The 25172-nt window shown below is 38.7% G+C and overlaps 2 protein-coding genes across 22 annotated transcripts in view; one reads left to right on the top strand and one right to left on the bottom strand.

Annotated features, from left to right (window-relative positions):
• The window catches only part of KCNIP4 (potassium voltage-gated channel interacting protein 4), a 1214435-nt gene that overhangs the window by 1167536 nt on the left and 21727 nt on the right, over positions 1 to 25172 (top strand). For all 6 annotated transcript variants that reach the window (XM_063723206.1, XM_054553355.2, NM_001133764.1 and 3 more), the window contains 1 exon segment: positions 16756 to 16825. In XM_063723206.1, coding sequence (XP_063579276.1) covers positions 16756 to 16825 — 70 coding nt within the window.
• PACRGL (parkin coregulated like) overlaps positions 22751 to 25172 on the bottom strand; it is a 53014-nt gene continuing 50592 nt past the window's right edge. For all 16 annotated transcript variants that reach the window (XR_008524982.2, XR_008524976.2, XR_008524973.2 and 13 more), the window contains one exon: positions 22751 to 23090. The gene's annotated coding sequence lies outside the window, so the exon portion shown is untranslated. The remainder of the gene's footprint in view (positions 23091 to 25172) is intronic.

The following is a 25172-nucleotide window of genomic DNA, read 5'->3' as shown; positions in this document are numbered from 1 at the left end:
TGGCCTCAAGCAATCCTCCTGCCTTGTTTTTCCAAAATGCTGGGATTACAGGCATGAATCACTGTGTCTGGCCTGGCCTCGTCGTTATTAATCATTAGCAAAAGCAAAGAAACATGCAGAAGTAACTCCTACATACAAGTTCATAATCTTGAGTTATTTACATTGTAATCCATGGCAATGTGAGTTTATTCTGTGTGCTTGCTTGCTTGCTTTTATTTACTTTTAATTTTTGGAGATAGGCGCCCAAGATTTTAATCCCCATATATGTTGAAACTATCGTTCCCTAGAAGTAAATTCATATGCACAAAAACATAATAGCTCATCAGTGGAGAGATTCTATACAGGCAAGGCCATGTCTGCTTTTCCCCTTTTGTTTGTTCAGTTTACAACAGAGAGCCTGATACACAAAAGATGCTAAATAATTATGTACTGAATAAGTAATAAACCAGAGGTAAAAATTCAACTCTGGTAGAGTAAACAGAAAAGAGAGGGATGCTGAGTATTTAGAATGTGATTGGGATTGTGCTGGGCACTTGATGTAAATCATGTCTTAATTCTCTCCAGAGCTCTGAAAAACAGGTATATGATACCTGTCTTATGAATGGCGAAGACCTTGATTCTTAATGTAACTAGCAGGCCCCAAATTAACCAACCTTGTCTCAGACTGCACTCCCCAGGCACATTTGCCGTCTCTTTAGTCACTGATCACATGACAGGTTTTTGTATACAGTGTTCCTTTGCCTCTTCCCCAGCAACATCTTCTGCTAGATTTTACTCATCCTTCAGGTCCCTCTTTAAATGTCACATCCTCAGGGAAGTCTTCCCTATAAATTAGACCTTCCATACTTGGTTTGTAGCACTTATTGCAACTGTAACTGAATGATTATTTACACAGAACTTTGTTTTATGTGTGACTTCTCTGATAGTCATCAAACTCCAGGAGGGACTTCATCTGTCTTGATTGTTTTAGCTCCATTTCTTCTTACACCCTCTGACATATAATATGCTTTCAAAAACACGTCCTGCATTAATTAATGATGATAAAATCCAGCTTGAAGAAGTTTAGTAACTTATTCAAAGTTCCAGGCTAGTAAGTGACGAGTGGCTCCTAAGGAAGGGGCTGTTAGATTCCAAAAGCTACAAAACTGAGAGTAATAACTAAGAAAGTGGAAGATTGGTGTGGTATTCTAAAAATCCTCTGAAATTAAATAAGCAGATGGTATTTAACAAGGATAAACATAATATCCCACATTACATGAAAACGTGACAAAAGCTAACAGGTTCAGAACGAGCATCATTGTAGAAATAATTCCCTCCATGGGGAATGTGTAGTGGGTGTTTATACATCCAGGCACAACGCTAGACATTGTGCATTGGTTATCTTTATTTAAGCCTCATAATAACCTTCAGATAGGGTAGTATCATTATTTTCATCTTAAAGGTTTAAAATGTTTCCCTGTTAAGCAACAAAGTAGGCTCAAGCTGCTTTGACTCCAGAGCCCACTACACTTAACCATTTCAGAAAGTTTTCAGACTCAAGCTTTGGAACTTTAGTGGTGTTGTCTTGCTTACTTGTTTTCTAAGATCTACAAGTTTTTGGTGACTAAATTAAGGGTGGCCCAACTGCCAAAAAAGTGATTGTGAATTCAGACTGACATACTCCAAATGTAATATCCAAAATGCAGATCAGAGTCTCTGGGCCCCATTCCCAGAAATAGTTAATTTTTTAAATTATCTAATGTAGGAATGAGGCTGTCACCGTTCATAAAAAGGAAATAGCCTTCTTGAAAGAAATTTACCCAGACAGGCACCAAGCTTAGGAAAAGAACAATCCCTAAAGAAAAAGAACTGGAAATTGCTTTTCTAGCTATCATGGAGGACACTACTGCCCCCTTGTGCCTCAATATGATAATACAACCCTAAGAATGTTTGGTCCAGCTCACCCTGAGCGCCATCTGAGCTCCAGAGAGCCCTCGGAAGCTTTCTGCCCCAGCTTGCTCAGAGTCAACAGGCCCGGGAGTTTCCTTTTGGGTCATCTTGCCTGGCAGGGGGAGGAGACAGAGGTTTTACTGTCCCACTTGAGAGCTCGGAAGCATTGAAGTACTAGACACAGGTTCCTTTTAGGCAGCTACTGTGACCCTTGATAATTGTTCCCTTCATAGCCTCTGAAGAAGCACTAGAAGGCAAAGGAGGGTAGAAACTTCTCAAGTATTTGCAACAATTGCAGCAATTTCAAAAATACGTCCTGCATAAATGAGTGATGATAAAATCCAGCTTGAAGAAGTTTAGTAACTTATTCAAAGTTCCAGGCTAGTAAGTGATATGAGTGGCTCATAAGCGAGGGGCTGTTAAATTCCAAAAGCTACAACTGAGAGTAATAACTAAGAAAGTTTTGCAACAAGAACTTAATTAAGCAGACTAAACTTTTTTTTCTTCTTCTTTTTTTTTTTTTTTTAACTTCAGAGACTCAGGGCTACTCCTGGAAATGGTAGCTCACTGAGAGAAAAATTTGTGCAAGAGGGACAAACTAGTCTTTTCTCAGAATAGCAATAAGAAAGGGAAAGGGGCCAGGTGTGGTGGCGCACACCTGTAATCCCAGCACTTTGGGAGGCTGAAGTAGACGGATCACCTGAGGTCAGGAGTTTGAGATTAGCACGGTGAAACCTTGTCTCCACTAAAAATACAAAAATTAGCCGGGCGTGGTGGCGGGCACCTGTAATCCCAGCTATTTGGGAGGCTGAGGCAGAAGAATCACTTGAACCTGGGAGGTGGAGGTTGCAGTGAGCCGAGATAGTGCCATTGTATTCCAGCCTGAGAGGCAAGAGTGAAACTCTGGGAAGAAAAAAAAAAAAAAAAAGGGAACAAAATGTATAATAAAATGTATTTAGAGCTGAATCTGACCTGTCCTGAACCTGCCTCACAAAAGCAGATGACCAGAAATGTAAAATAAAATGTGTTTAGAGCTGAATCTGACCTGTCCTGAACCTGCCTCACAAAAGCAGATGACCAGAGACCTTGAGGTCCTGTCCTCCATCCCCTCACCTGGGACATTTCAATTTATTTGTAAAAAACAATTCAAGTTTTCATGCTGTTTTGCCCTGAGGGTTCCAATATGATATTTATTGATGTCAGTATTTGAATACTGACTGCTTCCTCCATAGTAAGCTCCTTTGGATGAGGGCCATGCTTGTTGATTCACCATTATGCTCCTGTGCGTAGTCAAGTGCTTGGTATATGAATACATGTTGAACAAATGACTAATACTTTGTGTTTTAGTGATTAATAGGATTGAAAGACATAGGGATAAAAGTTACCCCTTAGTTAACTTTTCCCCTCGCAGGTGCACTCACCTTTCAAGCTTAGGAAGATGTGAAAGATTTGTAGTCAAACTCAAGTTCAAATCCCAGTCCCACTGACCTTGGGAAAGTTCTTTAAACCTCCCTGTGCTCATTTCTTAAACATTGTGTGGTAAAACATCTACCTCTTCCACTTCTCAGGGATTTAATGAGAACATGTATCTCCTATACCACATGGCTCAGTGCCCAGCAGACCACTAATGATCATTAAAAGTTAGTTTTATTCAGCTGGGCACAGTGGCTCACGCCTGTAATCCCAGCATTTTGGGAGGCCAAGCCGGGTGGATCACAAGGTCAGGAGATCGAGACCATCCTGGCTAACACAGTGAAACCCCATCTCTACTAAAAATACAAAAAAATTAGCCAAGCTTGGTGGGGGGTGCCTGTAGTCCCAGCTACTCGGGAGGCCAAGGCGGGAGAATCACTTGAACCTAGGAGGCGGAGCTTGCGGTGAGCCGAGATCGCAGCACTGCACTCCAGCCTGGGCGACAGAACGAGACTCCGTCTCAAAAAAAAAAAAAAGAAAAAAAAAAGTGAGTTTTATTCACCCCCAATTCCTATGCTTTCTCAGAGTGTCTTTGGATAGACTTTAAAAGACATTCTCCAAAAATCTGGACCTGCATATGCGCACCCACCACCGTAATCTATAGATGACATTTCTCCAGCAGACATTTCACCAAACTTGTCAGCAACTTGTAAACTCAACTCATTTTTTTTTTCTCTTTCTGTAGAAAGGTATAATACAAGGACAAGAAGGTTGTAGCTTATGTTAGAATGCTTTTGACTATAAGTAACAAAAAAGATCAATAAAAAATTGTTTACACATGAGGAAAATGTGTAATCTCACATAAGGAGTCCAGAAATGATAGTCTAAATGAAGTTATTAAGGGGCCAGAATCTAGCCAATTCAGTAGGTGATAGAAATCAGACTGGGAGAGAACAGATTCTTGTAAATCTTCAGGGAAAAAAAAGGCTTTATACAACCATGTATATATAGATGAACGTATGTGTATACCATCATCTCCATACAGTTATCTCTCTGTATTCTTGGGGGACTGGGTTCAGAACTCGCCCCCCCATGGATACCAAAATCTGGGGATACTTAAGTCTCGTTATATGAAATGGTGTAGTATTTACATACAATCTATACATCCTCCCATGTACTTTAAATCATCTCTAGATTACTTATAATAACTAATACAATGGAAATGCTGTGTAAATAGTTGTTATACTGTATTGTTTTTCATTTATATTGTTTGTTTATTTATTTATTTATTGAGATGATGGAGTCTTGCTCTGTCTCCCAGGCTGGAGTGCAATGGCATGATCTCAGCTCACTGCAATCTCCGCCTTCCGGGCTCAAGCAATTCTTCTGTCTCAGCCTCCCGAGTAGCCAGGACTACAGGCATGCACCACCATGCCTGGCTAATTTTTTGTATTTTTAGTAGAGACGGGGTTTCGCCATGTTGGCCAGGCTGGTCTCCAACTCCTGACCTCAGGTGATCCACCCACTTCAGCCTCCCAAAGTGCTGGGATTACAGGTGTGAGCCACTGTACCTGCCTTATTTTTTATTTATTTTTAATTTTTATTTTTTCAAATATTCTCAAGCCACAGTTAGTTGAATCTGTGGATGCTGCAGCTATGATATGGAGTACCTGCTGTATTTTATTTTATTCTTTCTGATTGAAACACTGCATGTTTCCTTTAAGTAGAATTCTTTACTCGGTATTTTTGTTTTTTTTTTTTTTTTGGTCAATATCATCAGGCTGATATCATGCCAACTTGAAAGTGATCTAATCAATTAGTAAAATCTAAAAAAATTTATTTCTGCTCTGGATATAGGCAGACATGTTCTAGATGGGGAACACTCAGCATATGGGATACTATTCTTAGCACTCATAAAAATATTGAATTTCGGCCTCACAGCTGGTCTTTACACTGCTGATTCTAAAGCCTTGACAGAATATAGTCCTTTCAAATCGCATTAAACTATGGCAGGTGCCAAGAAATATAGTTGCGAGTTGTGGTGGATACACTTGTGAGTATAATTGTAAAAAAAAAAGACTGTTGTTAAACAAAAACTGCTATGAAAACCAAAATGAACTGATGTTCAGAAGAAGCAGGCTGCGGTAGGTCTTAATAGATATCTAAATGCAGCCACTCAAGATCCCTGTCTCTTGGTTATTCAATCAAATACTAATCAAGGTACTACTGTGATAAGATTTTGCAGATATAATTAAAGTCTCAGGGCAGTTGACCTTAAGATACAGAGATGATCTTTGTGGGCTTGATCTAATCACACGAGTCCTTTACCAAAGGGGAAGTCAGAGAGAATCAGAGTGTGAGAAGGACTCAACAGGCCTTTGCTTTGCTGGTTTGAAGATGGAATGAAGCTGAGAGAGAAGCCCCCAGTAAACAGCCACAAGGTTACAGGGACCTGGGTCCTACAACCACAGAAGCTGAATTCTACCAACAACCTCGGTGAGCTTGGAAGAGGAGGACTGCAAGGCCCAGATGAGAACCACAGCCAGTTTAAGTGGGAGACTGAGCAGAGGACACAGCTAAGCCATGTCAGACTCTTTTATCCCACAGAAGTGTGAGATGATAAATTTGTGTTGTTTAGAGTTACTAAGTTTATGGTAATTTTTTATGCAGCAATAGAAAACTGATACATAGGCTTTCTCCCAGGGCACCATTGTCTTTTTTTTCCACTAAATGGTTTTGGGTGCCTATAGAATTTAACTACGTCATAATTTTTAAAAGACCCTTACAAAAATGGACACTGTCTTCGGGATAAAGTTGGGAAAATCCTTTTAAAAGTCTCCCTAAATCAAACAGTTCTACATGCATTCCACTAAAGATTCAGGGATTGGGCCCAATCCCAGGAAGCCTTTTCCTACAAAATTTGGAAAATCTCTTTTTGCAGAACCAACTTAAGTTACTTGAAAAGATAATAGTAAAAATAAGTAAAATTTGTAGAATGTTCAGTATTATGCTGGAATCTTTATATACATAATGCCAATTAGTTCTCATTTCTTTACTATAAGATGCTATTTTTTCCTCCATTTTTAAAGACTAAGACTCGAAGCAGAACTTTTCAATTATTTCTTCGTTAGTAGTAGAGCTGAAACTTGAGCCAGTTTTTTTTTTCTTTGGCTGTAAATCTCATGTAATTTCCTTCTTCCATATGGTTAGAGGGCAGAACTAGAAGGGGAGAGAAACTTTGCCTAGCACCTTGGATTTCTGCTTCATCCTGGGTGACCCTGAGAACTCGCGGGGCTCAGAATGTGCCCACATCCTTGCAGCTGAATTGAATCTTGGTCACCCAGCTCTCATTCCTTTTCCAAGGATAGTATCTAGGTCAGCCTTTTCCCACCATTGGCTGTTTCTTTTTTAATCTGCAGTTCATATTTAACCACTTTGACCCCAGAAGTGTGTTCAGGAAATGGAAAAGGTAATTAATGCAGATTTTGGAAACAAGAAAATACCCAACGTGTTGAGTATATTCAGTTTTTAAAATTGGTTGGGTTTCTTTCATCCATTGTCTATTTTAATTTGCATTTCTTTTGCTGACCTGTGATGTTAGTATTACTTACCTGTTATATCAGATGAGAACATTTAGACTAAGAAGGAATAAATGAGTTGCTAGGAGTTCAAACACCTAGGCATATTAGAACAGAAATTTATAGCCAGCTCTAGTTCTTAATGATCAGCTTTTCTGCTTTGCAAACTGAAAGGTTAATCCTATAATTTTTAAATGAGCTTTTTAGAGTCCAATTTTTGACTATGTTAAGCTTTTTATGTTGAAATAAGAAGTGGTTTTTCTTGATCCTAGCCATCTCCCCTTAATTTCTGCGATCATAGTCATTGTGGGCAATCATGGGGATATCGGAACCCCCATGACTGTCTTGGTCTTGGTCTTAGGAGTTCTAAAAATTTAGGCCCAAGTTTTGAAGGACATTATCAGAGCAAATTCATTTTCTAATTTATTAAAAGCTAAGAACTGACTGAAGATTTATTCATTCAGCATAAATATTTTTAGTATTCCCTATTCTAAACATCGTAAAAGTTAGTCCCTGCCCTGTATTTACTAACTCTAAAGAGAACAGAGAAGTCCACAGAATCTGGTGGTATCAGCAGCACAGGTTGTAGAATTGTGTCATTTAAATTTTGAAAATTCTCCTACAATTTATAGAATGCCAGAGAATCTCTGAATTGTCATACTACATGCTAAATACTATTTTAACTGATAGACTGAGCAGACTACCTTGTATGTTCTCCTTAGCACCAGAGGTGGGTGTGAGAGTTGGTGAAATATACAGATGCTTAAGAGATGTGGCATTACAGGTATCACGAAAGGATCCCCAAATAACTATTTCACAAGCACTTTTAGTTTAGTTTTTTCCTATGAAATGTCTTACTATAGTTCTTTTTTTAATCTTGAAGAAGTCTCTAAATGTTTAATAACAATTCTGATCTTGAGGAGAAGACACATATCAGAACAGAATGATTTAGGGGAAGAGAAGATTTCAGTAATAGAGTGGGCAAAGATTATTGGAGTGGAAAATATTATAATTATATGATGTTATTATACATGTGATTTGCATACCACTGCAGCTATGTCTCATGCATTTCAACAGAGCTCTGAAAACCTTCCAGGAAATGCTGAAAGGTTTCCTTATGAGGTGAAAGTATAAGAACTCTTGAAGCACTCACAAAATATGTTTCTTAGCAATTTCCTATGCATACATGGATCTTTCTCCAAAGCACCCTTCCCAGCACTTTCCATGATGATTTCAAACATACTCATGTAAGCATTGCTGGGGAAAACTTTCATTTAAATTAATAAATAAGAGTCTCCTGGGTTTCTACTGACATTTATTTCCATGATGGTGGCCTTTATTCTCCTCTGCTATCATTTACAATTACAATATTCCTTTCTTTTAGGGTAAATTCTGATGATATTAGATAGAGTGATTCAACTTATAACACTAGAATAGAAGGCATAATTCATATCTGCTTCATAAGCTGATTGCATTTCAGACCTGTGTTATTCTAGATTCAACCACGTTGATAAATATGATTTATCCTTGGTCTACTGGCATTGATGTTACAGTGACTCATTGCGTGATGGAGTTCTGCTTACCAAATCCTAAACTATTACCATGGTACTAACAGATAATATTAAATGACCAAATATGATGTTTAAGGTAGAGGGCTAGGATAATAGCATAATATGCGTATCTTATTCATTCTCATGGCAGCTCTCTGAGGTCAATGCCTGTCCCAATTTCACAGAGGTGAGCAATGAGACTTAGATTAAACAGTTTGCCTGAAGCAGCTCCCAAGTGGCAGAGTAGGAGTTCAACCCAGGCCTTCTATTTAACTCCAGAGCCCAAGAATATAAGCACTGCATTTAGATTCCTCTAAATAATAGTACCTGACAAAAAATACCAGCTATTGTATGGACACGAAGATATTTGCAGTATCAAAGCTTAGTCCTAGACCTCAGGAAACCTAGACACGAGGTCAGGCTTAGCAGCCCCCTGTGTATCTATGGTCAGTTCCTATAACCTCCTTAATCTCTATCCCCTCACCTTCAAAATGAGGACATTGAATTGAATTGTCTCTAAAGTTGCTTTATGTTTGTTTGTTTGTTTGTTTGAGATGGAGTTTTGCTCTGTCACCCAGGCTGGAGTGTAGTGGCGTGACCTCGGCTCACTGCAACCTCCATCTCCCAGATTCGAGTGATTCTCCTGCCTCAGCCTGCTGGGTAGCTTGGATTATAGGCATGTGCCACCACGCCTGGCTAATTTTTGTATTTTTAGTAGAGACAGGGTTTCACCATGTTGTCCAAGCTGGTCTCAAACTCCTGATTTCAGGTGATCCACCCACCTTGGTCTCCCAAAGTACTGGGATTACAGGCATGACCCACCATGCCTGGCCTCTAAAGTTGTTTTAAACACTCAAGTTTCCTGATTCTGTCATCTATAGATTAGATCTGCTATTTTCTAATTTGGGAATGTAGTGGCCCCTCTCTAAGACAGTTCATTCATTTGTAAAATGGAGTTAATACTAACATCTTTCTATTCCCATGAGATAATCCATGTAAAACATTAATGCAAGGGTTGGAACATAAAAAGTGCTCATGTGTATTAGCTTAATATCATCAGTATCATCATTGTCATCACATTAATAATTAAAAAATATCAATACCAATAAAGTATTACTTTATGCTGATTATTACACTAGTAATACTGCCTTATTAGAATTGATATTAGTACTAGCATAGTATTCATTGCATATCTACAACTAATCTTGACCCTCACATGCGTCCCCACATGGCCTGAGAGGACTGAAAAGGCTCATCAGGGAACACAGCAGTAAGGCCCCAAAAGGCGACTGTTTCTTCACCAACTGACAAATCTATGGCAGTTACATTGCAAGAAAAGTTTTTCCACTTTTATTGTGTTGTGATCATATCACAGTGAAGGGTTTCAGAGGCAATAAAAGAAATGCAATGGTCATCATAGATAAGTATACCAGCCAGCAGAACCAGGGACCTCCAGCTCCTAAATACTGGATGGAGCAGTTCATTTGCCTGGTCCTAAAAGCCAGAACATTTTCCTCAGCCCGTTACTGTCTAGCCATTTACAATAACAGTAAAGAGTATGTGGCAAACAGGAAGGTGGGGAGGTTCTTGTTGCACTAAAACCAAAGATTTCTGAAAAGAAAAAAATTGCTTTCCTCAAATCTCTCAAGCTACAATACACAATAAATTTTAATCGGTGCTCCCAATTTTGATTGAAATGGCTTCCCTTTGCACATGCCTCTCTCCAACGCAGCTGTGATGGGTGCCTCTGGGTACAAACACACCTTGTACATCTTCCCAGAAGAAGGATTTCCACAGATGACTCTCCAGGAGACTATGTTTTCAGTCCTAATAGAAGAAAAAGTAATAATCCAGAAGGCAAGATAGCATTGCAATTCATGGAGTCAGAGCTATGAGTTTGATTCCACTAAATGTTATATTCCACAAGAGCAAAAAAGAAATGGAATTTAAAAAACTCATTCCTGTATCCCCAGTGCCCAGAATAGTAAAAGGCATATGAACTATTTGCTGACACTTAGAAGGCATTAAATAACTGCTTATTGAATAAATGAGCAAAAAGATGTCTCTGTCAAAACCTGTGTGACTCAAACAAGTGACTTCATCTCTCCAAGCTCATTGTCCTCATGTCTAAATAATACCCACCTTTCAGGGTTGATGAAAATGTTAAAAGTAATGGTCTGCATGAGAAAGAATGGAGTTGTTTATTTTATGCTCAATAAACCGTTGTGATTGTGGTGATGTGGTCCGGCTGACTGCCATCACAGCAACGCTGTCTGCATGAAAAACAGGCAAATTGCTTTATGCCTTGGAGGGACCTGTCCAAACGCCTCAGTGTCCACTGGTAATTTTCAGAATGACGATTGGATTCATGAGGGAAGCAAATTATTGCTGTTTGTTCTTGGGTGGGTGGGTGTGTGTGTGTGTGTGTGTGTGTGTGTGTGTGTGTGTGTCCAATTCCCATGTGATTCTAGTCGGTAGCTCCTCTCGGGGTGAGACTTTCTCAGAAAGTTGCAGTGGTGGCAGCACAAATGGATGCAGCGTTTCTGGAACGCACCATGACAGTGCATAGGAAGAGCTTTCAATGGTTTAAACTGGTTGGTCTTATGATTCTCCTTCTGGGATTAGTCATAAAGAAGGAACCACAGGTGCAGTCACAGATGGATGCATAGAATATTAATTACATCATTATTCCTATGTAGTGCAATGATGCCAAAATCGCCTCAATATGCAACAGTATGGTAAGTTAAATGGATGCATTATTATACAGTCATTAAAAATCATGATGTAAAAAATGTTCAGAATATTTCCTAAAGTTAAAGAACATAAAATACTATAATTTTGTCTTATTAAAACTTTATTTCTACAGTATATATGTTTAGATAAATGACCAATATACTCTTACAGCAGTCAGATTATGGGTGATTTTCATTTTCTTTACTTTTTTTCTATAGAGGGCATATTTTCATGGAATAATCATTTGCTAATAATCAGACAAAATTTCATTAGAAAATAGAATACAGAACCATAAGGGTTAGTAGGGGGAGCTTACAGCAAATTCTCAGAAGATGGATGAGTGAGGCATTTCTCATTTTTCCTAAACCCGGGAACCCTACTGCTTCTTGGATCCTTAGAAAAATCTAATGAAAAAATTCATGCTCAGATATTTAAGCTTCATCGTACTTGTTTACTTGAAGCAAGTAAACAGTCTTTAAAAATGACACCTGGGAAATGGAGACAACTTATACTGCTAAATGACTTGATAATCTTCGTGTTACAACATCAGTGGGAGGCTGGGCTCACACCTGTAATCCCAGCACTTTGGGAGGCCAAGGCAGGATTGCTTGTGGCAGGGAGTTCAAATCCAGCCTGGGCAACATAGTGAGATCCCATCTTTACAAAAATAAAAACTAAAAATCAATAAATAAAGCATCAGTGGGAGAACTGTTTCAGAACACAGACACTTGGAGTATCTTTCAAACATGCCACAGGGATAGATATTCCAAACTCTTTACCAAATCTGCATTCTCTTCTTCTTCCTGGCCATACCAGACTTCTTATTTTGTTTGGGGTAGGCATATTAAGTGATCTCTAACAACAAAAAATGAGAATAGAAATGATGTATACCACTTTAAGACCTGGCCCATAAAAAGCTTCCATGTACTGTCTTCAGCGTTCTTTTCCTCGTTCTGGATGACACAGTCACAGAGACTGTTGGCACCATATGTTAAAGTCACCAAATCTTCATTAGCCTCTGTCCCTAGAAGAACCATCAATTGATCTGTACACTCACCCAAGATTGTTATGTGAATAAGAAATATACTACATGGTTTTTAAATGTGTTATACAGGTTGAATATCCCTCATCCAAAAAAGCAAAATACTGTAAAATCCAAAACTTTTTGAGGGACAAGATGGCATTCAAAGTAAATGCTCATTGGAGTATTTCAGATTTTCAGGTTAGGGATGTTCAACTGGTGATATGGTTATGCTTTGTGCCCTACCGAAATCTCATCTTGAATTGTAATCCCCATAATCCCCACGTGTCAAGGGAGGGACCAGGTGGAGTAATTGAATCATGGAGGCAGTTTCCCCCATGCTGTTCTCGTGATAGTGGGTGATTTCTCACGAGGCCTGATGGTTTTATAAGGGGCTCCTCCCTTTCACTCAGCACTTCTCCTTCTTGCTGCCTTGTGAAGAAGGTGCCTTCCTTCTCCTTTGCCTTCCATCATGATTGTAAGTTTCCTGAGGCCTCCCCAGGGATGCTGACCTGTGAGTCAATTAACCTCTTTCCTTTATAAATTACCCAGACTCGGGCAGTTCTTTACAGCAGTGTGAAAATGAACTAACACAACTGCTGAGTGTAATGTGAATATTCCAAATCCCCAAAAATCTAAAATCCAAGACACTTCTGTTCCCAAGCATTTTGATTAAGGGATATTTGAAGGCCTAACTGTTATAGCAGCAAGAGTTAACTAATACAGCACATTGTTTATGGTTTACACTTTGCTGCACATGCAGCCTGGCCAAATTCATTCTTGATAGAGAAGTAGAGAGACCACTTTTATGGAGAGATCACTGCACAAAAGAGGTGAAGAAAAAGTTAGAGAATGTATACCATCTTGTAAATCACTAGCATCCTTTTCTCACCTGAAGGTTTAAAAAAATGCACTAGTTTCAATAAAAAATCTCTGGGAATAAATAAAAGATCATTCTTGGATTTGATTTTTTAATATTTATCTAGTTTTTGGTCTTTGCTATGATCTGAATGTTTGTGTCCCTTCAGAACTCATATGTTGAAATCCTAACCCCCAATGTGATAGTATTAGTTGGTGGGGCCTTTGGGAGATGATTAGATCATGTGGACAGAGACTTCATGAATGAGATGAGTGTCCTTTTGTAAAAGACCCCACAGAGCTAGCTCACCCCTTCCACCATGTGGGAACACAGCTAGAAGATGCCATCTATGAACCAGGAATGTGGCCTCATCAAGCACTGAATCTGCTAACCCTATGGTCTTACACTTCCTAGCCTCCAGTACTATGAGAAATAAATTTCTATTGTTTATAAGCTGCCTAGTCTATGGAATTTTGTTAAAGCAACCTGAACAAAGACAGTCTTTATTATTCTAGTTGGATAAAGGTTCCATGATGGTAAGACCTTTGACTGGTTTATTGTAGCAGTCCCAGTTCCTAGAAGACTCCTGGAATAATAGGCATACAATATGTGTTTGTAGAGATGTAAACTAATGTAATGAATATAAGGTGGATAAAAACAAATTTATCTGGTGAGACTTTCCACCCTGAAAACTTGGCCAGCAGTTTTCATTTGGCAGAAAAAAAGGTTTCCTCTGACACAGATATGTGATTAAACATAAAACACATGCATATCAGATAGTCAGTTTACAAATTCATTTCACATTATATCTGTCAAATGTATCTAGAGACTGAAGGCAGCTAATAAATTTGTTGATGCAGAGGTCCCTTTGCTTGCAGTCCTCTTCCTTTATCAGCATCAACTTTAACTCCCAGGCAGCTTTCCAGCTCTAACTTTGCACAAGTTTGCCACCTGATGGCAGAGAGCCAGGTATTTACTCTCTCCTCACTATCCCAAGCAAATGGCTTAGCATTAAATAGCCAATAAATCACAATTTCCGCGTGTGAGAGGGTCTAACTGCAAAGTGTTTAGTCTTAAAATGGGTCCATTGGTGTCAGCTAGATAGTCAAAATGTTTGAGAGACTGGCTGTATACATACCACCTTCTTTCCTTTTTGGAGTTGTAGCTATTGGTTGTTAATTCATTTATGTATTAGGGTCCTTCAGAGAAACGGAACTAATAGGATGTGTGAGTATAAAGAGATTTATTAAGATATTGGCTCACACTTTGTGGAGCCTTGGCCAGCTTGATATCTAATGAAGGGGTCTGGCAAGCTGGAGCCTCAGAAAACAGTTACAGTTCAAGTCCAAAGGCAGGGTGTTGGTGAACAGGGGAAGCCAATATTACAGATGATGCCTGAAAAACACTCTTTCACTGGGAAGGTCCGTCTTTGTTCTGTTCAGGCCTTAAACTGATTCAATGAGGGCCCCTCACATTATGGAGGGCAATCTGCTTTACTTAAAGTCTACCAGCTTAAATGTATTGAAAGTAATAGCAAAAGCGGCAATTACTTTTGCATCAATGTAATAAATCCCAAAAACACCCTTACAGAACTATCCAGAATAATGCTTGACCAAACACTTGGACACTATGGCCCAGACAAGTTAAACACATAAAATCAACCATCACAGTTCACTTGCTTGCTTGCTTGCTCATTTGTTTTTGGTTGTTTTTTTCTTTACTCCAATTCTCTTAGGTCCTTGAGGTCATCATTATTTCCACAGGGGTCATCTAATACGAAACCTTGTCATGACCTGACGAGTCCCAAGCCCACATTCCAGCTTCCCCACTGGCTTAGTGTGTAACAAAGTGCTTTGCCACTCAGCACCTCCAGTTCTGCCTCTGTGAATGGAGCTATTTTGCCTACCTAAGCTGATTATCATTAACAAATGGGATAAAACCATATTGAGAAGCTCTGTAAACACAAATTCACATTTGAAACTGTTAGTTAACATTGTTTATGTATCAAAGGTCCTACCTTTCAAAACAACAAATGAGAAAATAGAAAATTCTGCAGGTGAAGCACATTACAGTTGAGTAACTGACTCATTGGAATAAAGAAAGACCAAATTAAGAAAGTAAGTTTATTAGTGAGGGAACAGTTATTTTAAACGTTAAGTGATGTTTTAAATACTACCATAGGTGATTGATAGAGATGCTGGAAACAGTATCAAATTTAGAGTACACATAATATTCATGTCTAAAGTCAGGCCTGTTGGGGAGTTAGCACACCATTCATCCTTCCCCAATGAACTTAGTCCTGGGTGGACATTAGGTGGCGTGGGAGTGCTGTGACAACTAGAGTCAGGGGAGCTCTGATCACATGGGACTGTTGATGAGAATCTACTAAAAGAGACTAAACAGAGCTTACCACTTCTCCACTTACAATGTACAGTTGACTCTTGAACACTAGTTGGAAGTGTGTGGGTCCACTTATATGTGGATTTTTGTCAATAAATATAGTCGCCCCTCTGAATTTGCAGCTTCAGCATCCACAGCCAAATGCAGATCAAAGATACAGGATAGGAAGGACCAACTTCTCTTATTTGCAGGTTCTGCAGTGCCAAGTGTGGGACTTGAGTGTGCATGGATTTTGGTATCTGCGGTGGTCCTGGAAGCAATGCCCCATGGATAACAAGGGATCACCGTACAGTTAATATCTCACGTGATTCAGTTCTGGGCTATCATGTGATTGTCAGTCTCCACCACTCAGGGGGCCTCTATGCCTAACATTCTTAACCACACTGGTTCTTATAACTCCAAAAAATTGAGGAATTTCCAGAGATTGAGGGACAATTTGCTTGCTCAAACCTTACATTCTGCACCAAGGCAGCCCCCTTCTGACACTTTAGATTTCAGTTTCTTTTTTTCTTTTTTTTAGCAAAAATGCCAAAACCACTCTCAGAGGGCTAACCTTGCCCTGTGGCCCCTCCAGGTCAGTTGTCCAACATGGGTGTAGTTCCCAAGATCAATGTCCATCATTCTTTGATAAGTTGACCCAGGGACAAAGGTGGGGATCTATTAAGCCCAGGCCAGGCCATTTCTTTGCAGACTCTCCTTTCCGGAAGTTCAAAAATATCATGGGGTTCTATCTCACTCAAGGTCACTTGTTACAAAACCATGTCCTGGGTATGTCTAGACATCCTGTTAACAAGCATTAGTATCTATTACTGGTTGAAGCTTCTTGAGCCACTGGAGATGCCAATAGAGTAATTCTGCCATTGAATCGAAGATTATGTGGGTTCAGAAAACCTTGAGAGGACAAAACCAAGATTCACCAAAGACCATATTATAAACATCTTGCAACATGCTTGCTGTGTGAAAAATAATGCAATTTCCTTTTACTTTATTTATAATAAACATACATGTTCTTAAAAGCAGCACTGTGTTTCCGAATACATTACATCTACTTTGATACTCAATATGCAAAGATATTTACATCTACTTTTTTTTCCTGTGAGAACTGGAACAAAGATAAGTTTATAGTGTGCCTTTATTCCCTTTGTAATAATGGATGAATGGTTAACTTTCTTGGTGCAGCTTTGCATGGTAGACAGTTCTGTTTCAAAATGTGCAAAAAAATTCAGTTTTATGAACACTTTGCTCATATTGCTTCTCTGCCACTTTCCCTAGGAATGCCCCAGTGGTGTTGTTAATGAAGAAACCTTCAAAGAGATTTACTCGCAGTTCTTTCCACAGGGAGGTAAGTACAAATGTGGACTTGTTAACATACTATCAGAGTTACAATTATGCTTGCAGTGTTGAGTTTAGTTTAATTTTTCATAGCATGATGCTACATTTTTAATCGTTATGTAAAAGAATTAATGCACAGCATGCAAGTGCATATAATTTTTAATGTATCATAAAAGCCAGTGACTTAGAAATTATCAAATATCCTGCTATTTAGTTTAATACAACTATTACTGTGTGCCCAGTACTGTGGCTCTCAAATGCACAATGTTTTCTGACTATTATGAGGGTGCTGAAAAATGCCACAAAGCTCATTCACATGCATTGTAGGTCTCACTTGATTCTCCCAACTCTCAAAACTCGGACAAATGTAATTATCCTCAATTTATAGATATGAAATCTGGGGATTAGAGAGGGTAAATGGTTTGCTCAGGGCCACATATTGACTCAGTGGCAGATCTGGTTTATAACCTAGATTTTCTGCAGCCTCCTCTTGTATATTTTCTGCTGTTCCTCTTTCTTTCAGTAACTCTTTACTGTGCTCCCTCATCTGAGAAAATTAAAACCATCCTAGATATTATTTTAACTGGAAAGAAAACACAAGGATAGCGTAATGATAATACATGCATGTTAGAGATGAGTGAAAAGATATTCTTGCCATTGGACCTTATAGTTTTTCTTTCAATCATCTAACAGATGCCCAACTTATATCTGTCCCACAGCCTATGGTGTGCCTAGCCATGCATGAGGTGCTGATCACGTAGGGGGAATTAAGAGGAATAGGATGTAATCTCTGCCCAAAAGAATGTTATAGCTAGTGTAGCAGATGGACAATGTCAGCGTCAAGTATAACTGTGATTATGGGAGTTAAAAAATAATATTCTGAGAGCACAGTGCTGGCATGATTAAATTAGCTGCAGGACAGAGAGGACATAAAAAGAGACTCTTCAGATGAGTTGAACCTGAGCTGAAGTTGTTGCCATTCAGAAAGCATCTAATATGTGCCTGTCCCTGGCATGCCTCACCATCCAACAACCTTATCTATAATCCTCATTTTTTTTATAGATACACACGTGGAAACTAAGGTGCAGAGAGTTTGATCCATTTCCAAAGTATATAGTCTTTCGCTCTCCTATTATACCTCTCAGGAGAAGTTCACTTCTGAGTATGATGTCTTCCCGCTTTAAAAGGCAGTAGGGACATGACATTTTAGGCAAATGGGGTGTAAACAAAGGGTCGGAGCATAGAACTGAAGATGGGCATTTGCAGGAAATTGCCAGGATTTGGGTGTGGCTAGGGTAGAGAGTGTACAATGGAGGGTGAAATGTCCTAGAGAGTCAAGGATGCCATATGAAGAAATGGGACTTTATCCTTGAGGTGATGCAAAGCCACTGATAAGTTTAAGTGGGATCTGTAACAGTCAGATTTGTGTTTGGGATACATTTCACTGATAGGTCTGTAGAAGATTAACTTGAGGTCAGCAATACTGAAGACAGGGAGACTAATTAGAAGATTACTACTGTAGGAGGCAATACAATAAGGTCTTTAAACAAGGATATGCATAGGAGAAATTGAGAAGTGGGGACAGATTACAGACATATTTAGATGACAAAAATAGAAGAATTTAGTGATGAACTAACTTCCTGTGGCATAAAGAGATGAAGAGAGGAGTTTGTGATACCTTCCAGGATTCTATCATGGACACCAGGTGACTCTTTACAGGAGTAGGAGGATAATCTCAGTTTTGGACAAATTACATCTGAGGTGCCTGTGGGGATTTAGACTCAACAAGAAGTTGGTACAAATCTGAGGCTCAGAGGACAAGTCAGAGAAAGAGACAGAGATTTGAGAATTATTAATCAAGAAGTAGTGGTTAAATCCATGATGCAGATGAGGTTACTGGGGGAATTATAAAAGGTGGTGAGCTCCATGAGGCCAGCATGAAACTCCAGAACACATGTCAAGAACCATAAGGAAAAGGCATCCACAAAGGAGACGGAGAATGAACAGTGTATGGATATAAACACGAGAGATTGATAGTTCAGAAATGAAACAATAAAGTCCAGTAAGGTAAGGATCAGAAGGTCTCTTTGGGATGTGGCAATATGGGAGTCATTGTTGGACATGATCAGGACAGCCCAAGTGCCCTGGATGAAGTACTAGGGAGTGGAGCGCAGAAGCCAAATTGCAGAGGGTGAAAAGGACGATGAGAAGAAAACAGTGACAACCAATAGAGACAGCACTTACAAAGAGCTTTGCTGGAAGAGTGAAGTGATGAGGAGGAAACTGATCATAGTGCTGGGCAGATAGCAGTGGAAGACTTTATCTTTTAATGTAGAAAAGATTGGACATTGTTTATACACAGGGAAGAAGCTGGTGAAGAAGGAGATGTTAATGGCTTTAGGATAGAAAAGAAAAGAGATAAATAGGATTCAGATTTGGAGGAAAAAGATAGTGATGGGATGGGATGGTGGAGTCCATGAATCAGGAGTTCAGGAAGAAGGTTTTATCTCAAGCCAGGAGAGAACCATCTAGTACTTCCTTTCAACTTTGACGTCTACTCAACATAGGGGACAATTGTTTCTCTCTGTGATTATGGCCAGAGTTGACTTTGCCATTGACCTTGCCAACACTTTTTTTTTTTTTCTTACTACTTTCTATTTAAAGGAGCCACCGTTATCTCCTGCCAAAATAAACACAGTAGTCTCCAAAATGACTTTTCTGATTCTGATGACCCCTCCCCCAACCATGGTCTAGTCTTAAAATGAGTCAGTGATCCCGTTAAAATGCAAGCAAATCATGTTACTGCTCTGCTCAAAACCATACCATTCCATAGAACATAAGCCACAACCTACAGATTGGCCTACAAGTGGTGACCACTGTCTCTTGTCCCCTCTCTGCCTTATCCTCCACCATTCTCCCACTCAACTTACTCCACCCAGCCACAGTGGCCCCCTTGCCATCCCACCAGCACACCAGCCATGATGCTGCTCCTGGGCCTTTGAACCTGCTGTTCCCTCTGCCTGAAATTCTCTTCTCCCAAATATCTATCTCAATATCTCATCACCTTTGCATTTACGCCAATGCCACCTTCTCAATGAGACTTGCCCTGATCACTCTATCTTAAATTACAACACCTTGAACATTCCCCATCCCCTTCCCCTGCTTTATGTCTCTCTTCAGCACTCGAGACAATCCTATAATATATATTTCACTTGTACTATTGTTGTTTCTGTCTTTCTCTTCACTAGAATGTCAGCTCCAGGGGAACAGAGGATTTCTCCACTTTGTTTACTGTTGTATCCACAGGTCATGGGACAGTGGCTGACAAGTAATAGCACTTGATAAATGCTTTTTGCATGAATGAATGAATGACACCCACCTCACATGGTGGCTATCACTGTACAGTGGAATAATATCTATAAAAGGCTCTTTGAAAAGTGTACAGCACTTAAGTATTAGTTGTTTCATACAAAAGTCAGATTTCCTTTGGGGTTTTAATCCATTTGGTTTTAGCTAGTTTAGTGGATTTAAAACAATTTTGTGCCTAACTTGTCAAAACAAATTTTTGTTTTCGATGGACTTTTAAAAGAATTAAATTAGAAAAAAAAAAAAAAGAATTAAATTAGAATTCTAAGAAAACACAGGAAGACTGTTATTAATTTGGACATACTTTGGATGACAACTCTCCCACCCCATCTCATTACTACAGTGCAGAGGGGAGAGCCCTTCTAACAAACCACAGACAGGTATTGGTTATAGTACCTGATGCCAAGATTATAATGAGTTCACTGTCTGCATTAATGAGAGATTAATTTGGGGAATTAACTACCTCATATTTTTCTAAATTGTTTAAAACCCACAGATTTTTTAAAGAAAAATTATATTTACTATCTATCTGAGTGCCTACCAACATCTTAATAGTCATTAATATCAAAGCACCAATGCACATGAAAATCTTTAAGTTATTTTTCGATCATTTGAAATCAAGTTATTACATACTAAACTTGGATACAGCTCCACATTAAATTTATATCTTTATTTGAAAAATAACATTTCTGCATTAGAGAACATCTTCTTAAACAGAGCACATCTATTTTGCAAAGGATTCCTCTCACAAAATCCAAAGGGATTAGGGATTTGAGAAAAAATTACTGTTACACTCTTAACAATTATTTGATTATTCATGTTAATTGAATGCAGAAATCTGACCACATGAGGCATTGCTGAAGGAAATGAAATATTTTAAAGAATTATGATTTGCTTTGCATTTTTAAAAATATCATACATACAAATTGTTTCTTACATGAGGCCAGAAAAGGAAAAATGTCCTAAGGAAGAACGTGATCTCTGATGGCAGGCGAATTCATGTGATGGCCATCCTTACACTTCCACGGAGTCATCCTTTATTCAGGATGATAGTCTGAATGCAACAGGTTTTCTCATTATGAACAGTAACATTGATGGGTCCATAAATCACAACATCTCACCATTTCCTCCAGGAAAGTGCTTTGTCTTATCTACAGAACTCTCTGCAATTTGTATTGTGTCAGGCTGTTAGCTTTCTCTATCGCTTTGTGAAACAGTTTATCAAACCCAACTTGTTTGGTGAGCTGGATGTCAGAAAAAACTGGATTGAACAAAAGCCTCTTGTTTGCAGGGGATAAAGTATGTCTACTGTAAGGCAAGCAGAGAGGAAACGGTTTGTTGGTGCTATTGCCTATACGGTTACACAAAAACTTTTTAAACTCCACATACAACAGAAGCTTTAGTGTGTAAGCTTTTATTTCACTAAACATTTTTAAAGCCCATAAAAATCATAGTTTCCTGGGCTATTCTTGCTCATGTTGTAGGAATGCACTTATGTTGTCTACACTAGATATATAATAAACAGCTGTTGAATGAATGAATGAATGAATGAATGAATGAACAAATGAGCTCAAGTCAGAATAATCTGTCAATAAACATTTATTAAGCAGCCACTGTATGCAAGGCACTTGAGTCAGATGAGTTCTGTAGATATAAAGATTAAAATAAAATTTAAAAAAGACTTCACCCACTGAATATCCTTCTTGTCCTAGGACAGTATTTCTAACAATTTTCAGGGTGATTTACAGAGGGCTTATTGACAGAAGCTACTATTCACGCGTATGAACTTGTCTGACCATAGTAACGATGTCATGAATTGTATATTCAAATACATGAAGCTAATTCTATTCTTCGTGCTTGAATTCAGTGGGAGTAGAGGTGTGGGATAGGAAAAAGAAATAAACCAGATTGATTTCATTCTACAAACCTGGGGCATGATAATCAAGTGTGTTTGTTCAAATACTATGAAGAACGAACTCTAGGGTTATTTGCTATATTCACTGTGTTCTCGATATAATTGGGTTAAGAACTTTGGACTAAGACAGTTCAGAGTTTGTGGATGGACTGCCACCACCAAGGTATGTAACCTCGAGTAGTTTACTTTTCTTAGCCTCAGGTTGTTCCTCTGTAAAATGTAGGAGTCACACCAAAGGAATCCTAGAGTTTTTTTCTACTCTAGTATCCTTGCTTTCTAAGAGATGGTATAGGAATATCTTGATTTCATTGCCAACTCCACCATGAACTAACTAGGTGACCTCAGTATGTCACTAAAAGTCCCTATTTTTACCTTTGTTCAATGTAAATACAATGCTAAATAATATCCAAAATGTCTTCCCACCCTAAGAATCTGTAAATTTTGTTGCTCAACTATAAAATCTCAACATTTATTTTTCAGCTTCACAAGTAAAATTATAAGAAACTGAGGCAATCTCAGCTTAACAAACTCAGTAACTGTTTCTGTTATGTAAAGAAATGTGATCACAAAGAGGTCACATAGACAGAGAAGGGAGATCGTTATTATATCTTTTAAGCCCTGGACCGTACTGAAATCTAGATTCCAAGAAGTCAGTTATTCACTCTTTTAACAAATATTTATTGAGTACTTAAGAACACAGTCAAGTAAAACCAGAACCATAGATGCTTTTGTAGACAGTTTCTCTTTTCATCATTTTATCCAGTTTTCTGCCTAGCTGGACATTCCTATGCCTTTGCTTCTTTCTCTCACCCAATCAAAGCAAGTAGCTTCACTCCTCTTCTTTAAAACTTTCCACTGTCTTCAAGTGCTTGCCAGAAGAAATCCAAACTCCATCAGAAGGACCATTGCTTTTTAGGACATAATTTTCTTGTCTTTTATTGAGCGGAAAATTGCATTAAATTAGAACTCGTCACCTAGACACACAACAGAAATCCTACAAAAACAGAAAGTTATTTAAGGTGAAAAGATGTTACATTTGTAAAAGATTTGATCACATGTGTTTAAGGTAGTTGAAATAAAAGTGGCTTGCCTAGGAAATAATAATAGCTAATATTTATTGAAATTTTAATAAGTATATAGGATTATTTCTAAACACTTTGCAAATAGTGAGTCATTTAAACTTAATAAGATCTCTATGAAGGCCGGGCGTGGTGGCTCACACCTGTAATCCCAGCACTTTGGGAGGCCGAGGCAGGCAGATTACCTGAGGTCAGGAGTTCGAGACCAGTCTGGCCAACGTGGTGAAACCCTGTCTCTACTAAACATACAAAAATTCGCCGGGCATGGTGGCAGGTGCCTGTAATCCCAGCTACTCAGGAGGCTGAGGCAGGAGAATGGCTTGAACCCAGGAGGTGGAGGTTGCAGTAACCTGAGATCGTGCCATCGCACTCCAGCCTGGGGGACAAGAGCAGCACTTTGTCTCAAAAAAAAAAAAAAAAAAAAAAACTCTATGAAGTACATACTGATATTGTTATCATTTTGTAGATGAGGAAACTGAGCCACGCAAAGGTAAAACAACTTGCTTGAGGTCATGCACTTAATCTTTGGTGAAGCTGAGATTCAAATTCAGGCAGTGTGATTCCACTATGCTATTACCAAAACCTCTGTGCATAGATTGTCCAGACTGGGAAGCTGCTGTAACTTCTAAAAGAACCGCCGAGGCACATTTAGAAGAACAGGATGTCCTCTGTACCACATTAGTGTAAACCTTGAGAGCATAATTCCCACATGTCAAGCTTTAAGCTAGAAAAACTCCATTTGAGAAGAATAGTAATTACCATATGCCCATGTTATCTTTTTTCTTTTTGATTAAAAAAATAGCAAACATCATTTGTTTTGAGTCATTATTCACGGTGAGTACTGCTTGCTAAGGTAAAGGCATTTACTCTGATTGTAAAAACAGGGTAACTAGAGACTTGCTTAATGAAGCTCATTATAAAATATGCAAAATCTCTTTTTTTTTCCTCCTCCGAAAATCAGTTTAACACACCATCGATCAATTCACATCTCCAGAGGGCACTATATAGTTCAAAAAGTCTGTGAAAAAGTACTGTTGAGAGCAAAACAACTTTGTAAGTTGAAATAGGCTGCCAATTCTTGATAACTCTATAATGGAGCTTCCCAACAACAGAACTAAGTTTATGGTAATTAAACCTCTGGCTCCATATGCAAAAGAATTTCTTCCTGCAATCTATCAATACTGGATGGATATCCACTCTAGATGTCACAGTGTTACATGTTATTTAGACCCAATTTTGGTGCTTGGTTAGTTAACTGAAAACGGTGCTGGTAATTCCTGTGTTTAAAGATTAGTAGTTCCTCATAGCATATTAAAAAGGTGAGAGATGAGCGAAGATGCCACTGTCATTTTGAGAAATTGAGTGTATAGTCTACCTCATGAAATGTATAGCCTTCAGTAGTGTTAATTACTACACTGAAGCATTCAGGAAAAACAACCTGTAAGGAGGCTGTGAGCCCTGAGAGCCAGGAGAGGAATTTAGATGACCTCTGAGGAGGTCTGTCTGGGGAGGGCAATTCTGTACTCCTGTTACTATGACTTAGCTTCTTGACAGCCTATAAAAAGCAATTCATAAAGTAAAAAGTAAGTCAATGATAAGTTAAAACCCAATAAAGGTTAAAAGTTATAAAATAGAAATAGATGAGATTTCAAACAGAAGATAAAAGGCTAGAGCCAATGAGCTAAAAGGTTACCATTTTATTTTGAAAAGACAAAAAAGGTTAAGATAAAAGGCTAAAGCCCATGAGATGCAACACTGAAAATAATAATGTAAATTTTATCAAGGGTCAAGCAAAGAAACCCTAAGGAATGAAAGCTAGGCACTCAGAACAGAAAACAATAAGGAAAAAATACAGACTTTTAAATGAAATGGCAGAAAGCCCAGAGATTAAGGAGACAAAGGAGAAACAGGAGAGGAAGGAAGGAAAAATGAGAGGGGAAGAATACCCAACAGAAGCAAACTAAGAAGACCTGTTAGACTTCAGAAGACATACCTGT

The sequence above is a fragment of the Pongo abelii genome, chromosome 3 (genome assembly GCF_028885655.2).
Source record: "Pongo abelii isolate AG06213 chromosome 3, NHGRI_mPonAbe1-v2.0_pri, whole genome shotgun sequence".
In the NCBI taxonomy this organism is placed as follows: domain Eukaryota; kingdom Metazoa; phylum Chordata; class Mammalia; order Primates; family Hominidae; genus Pongo; species Pongo abelii.
The sequence above is the reverse complement of the archived record's forward strand: the minus strand, read 5'-3'. Positions and strand labels throughout refer to the sequence as shown.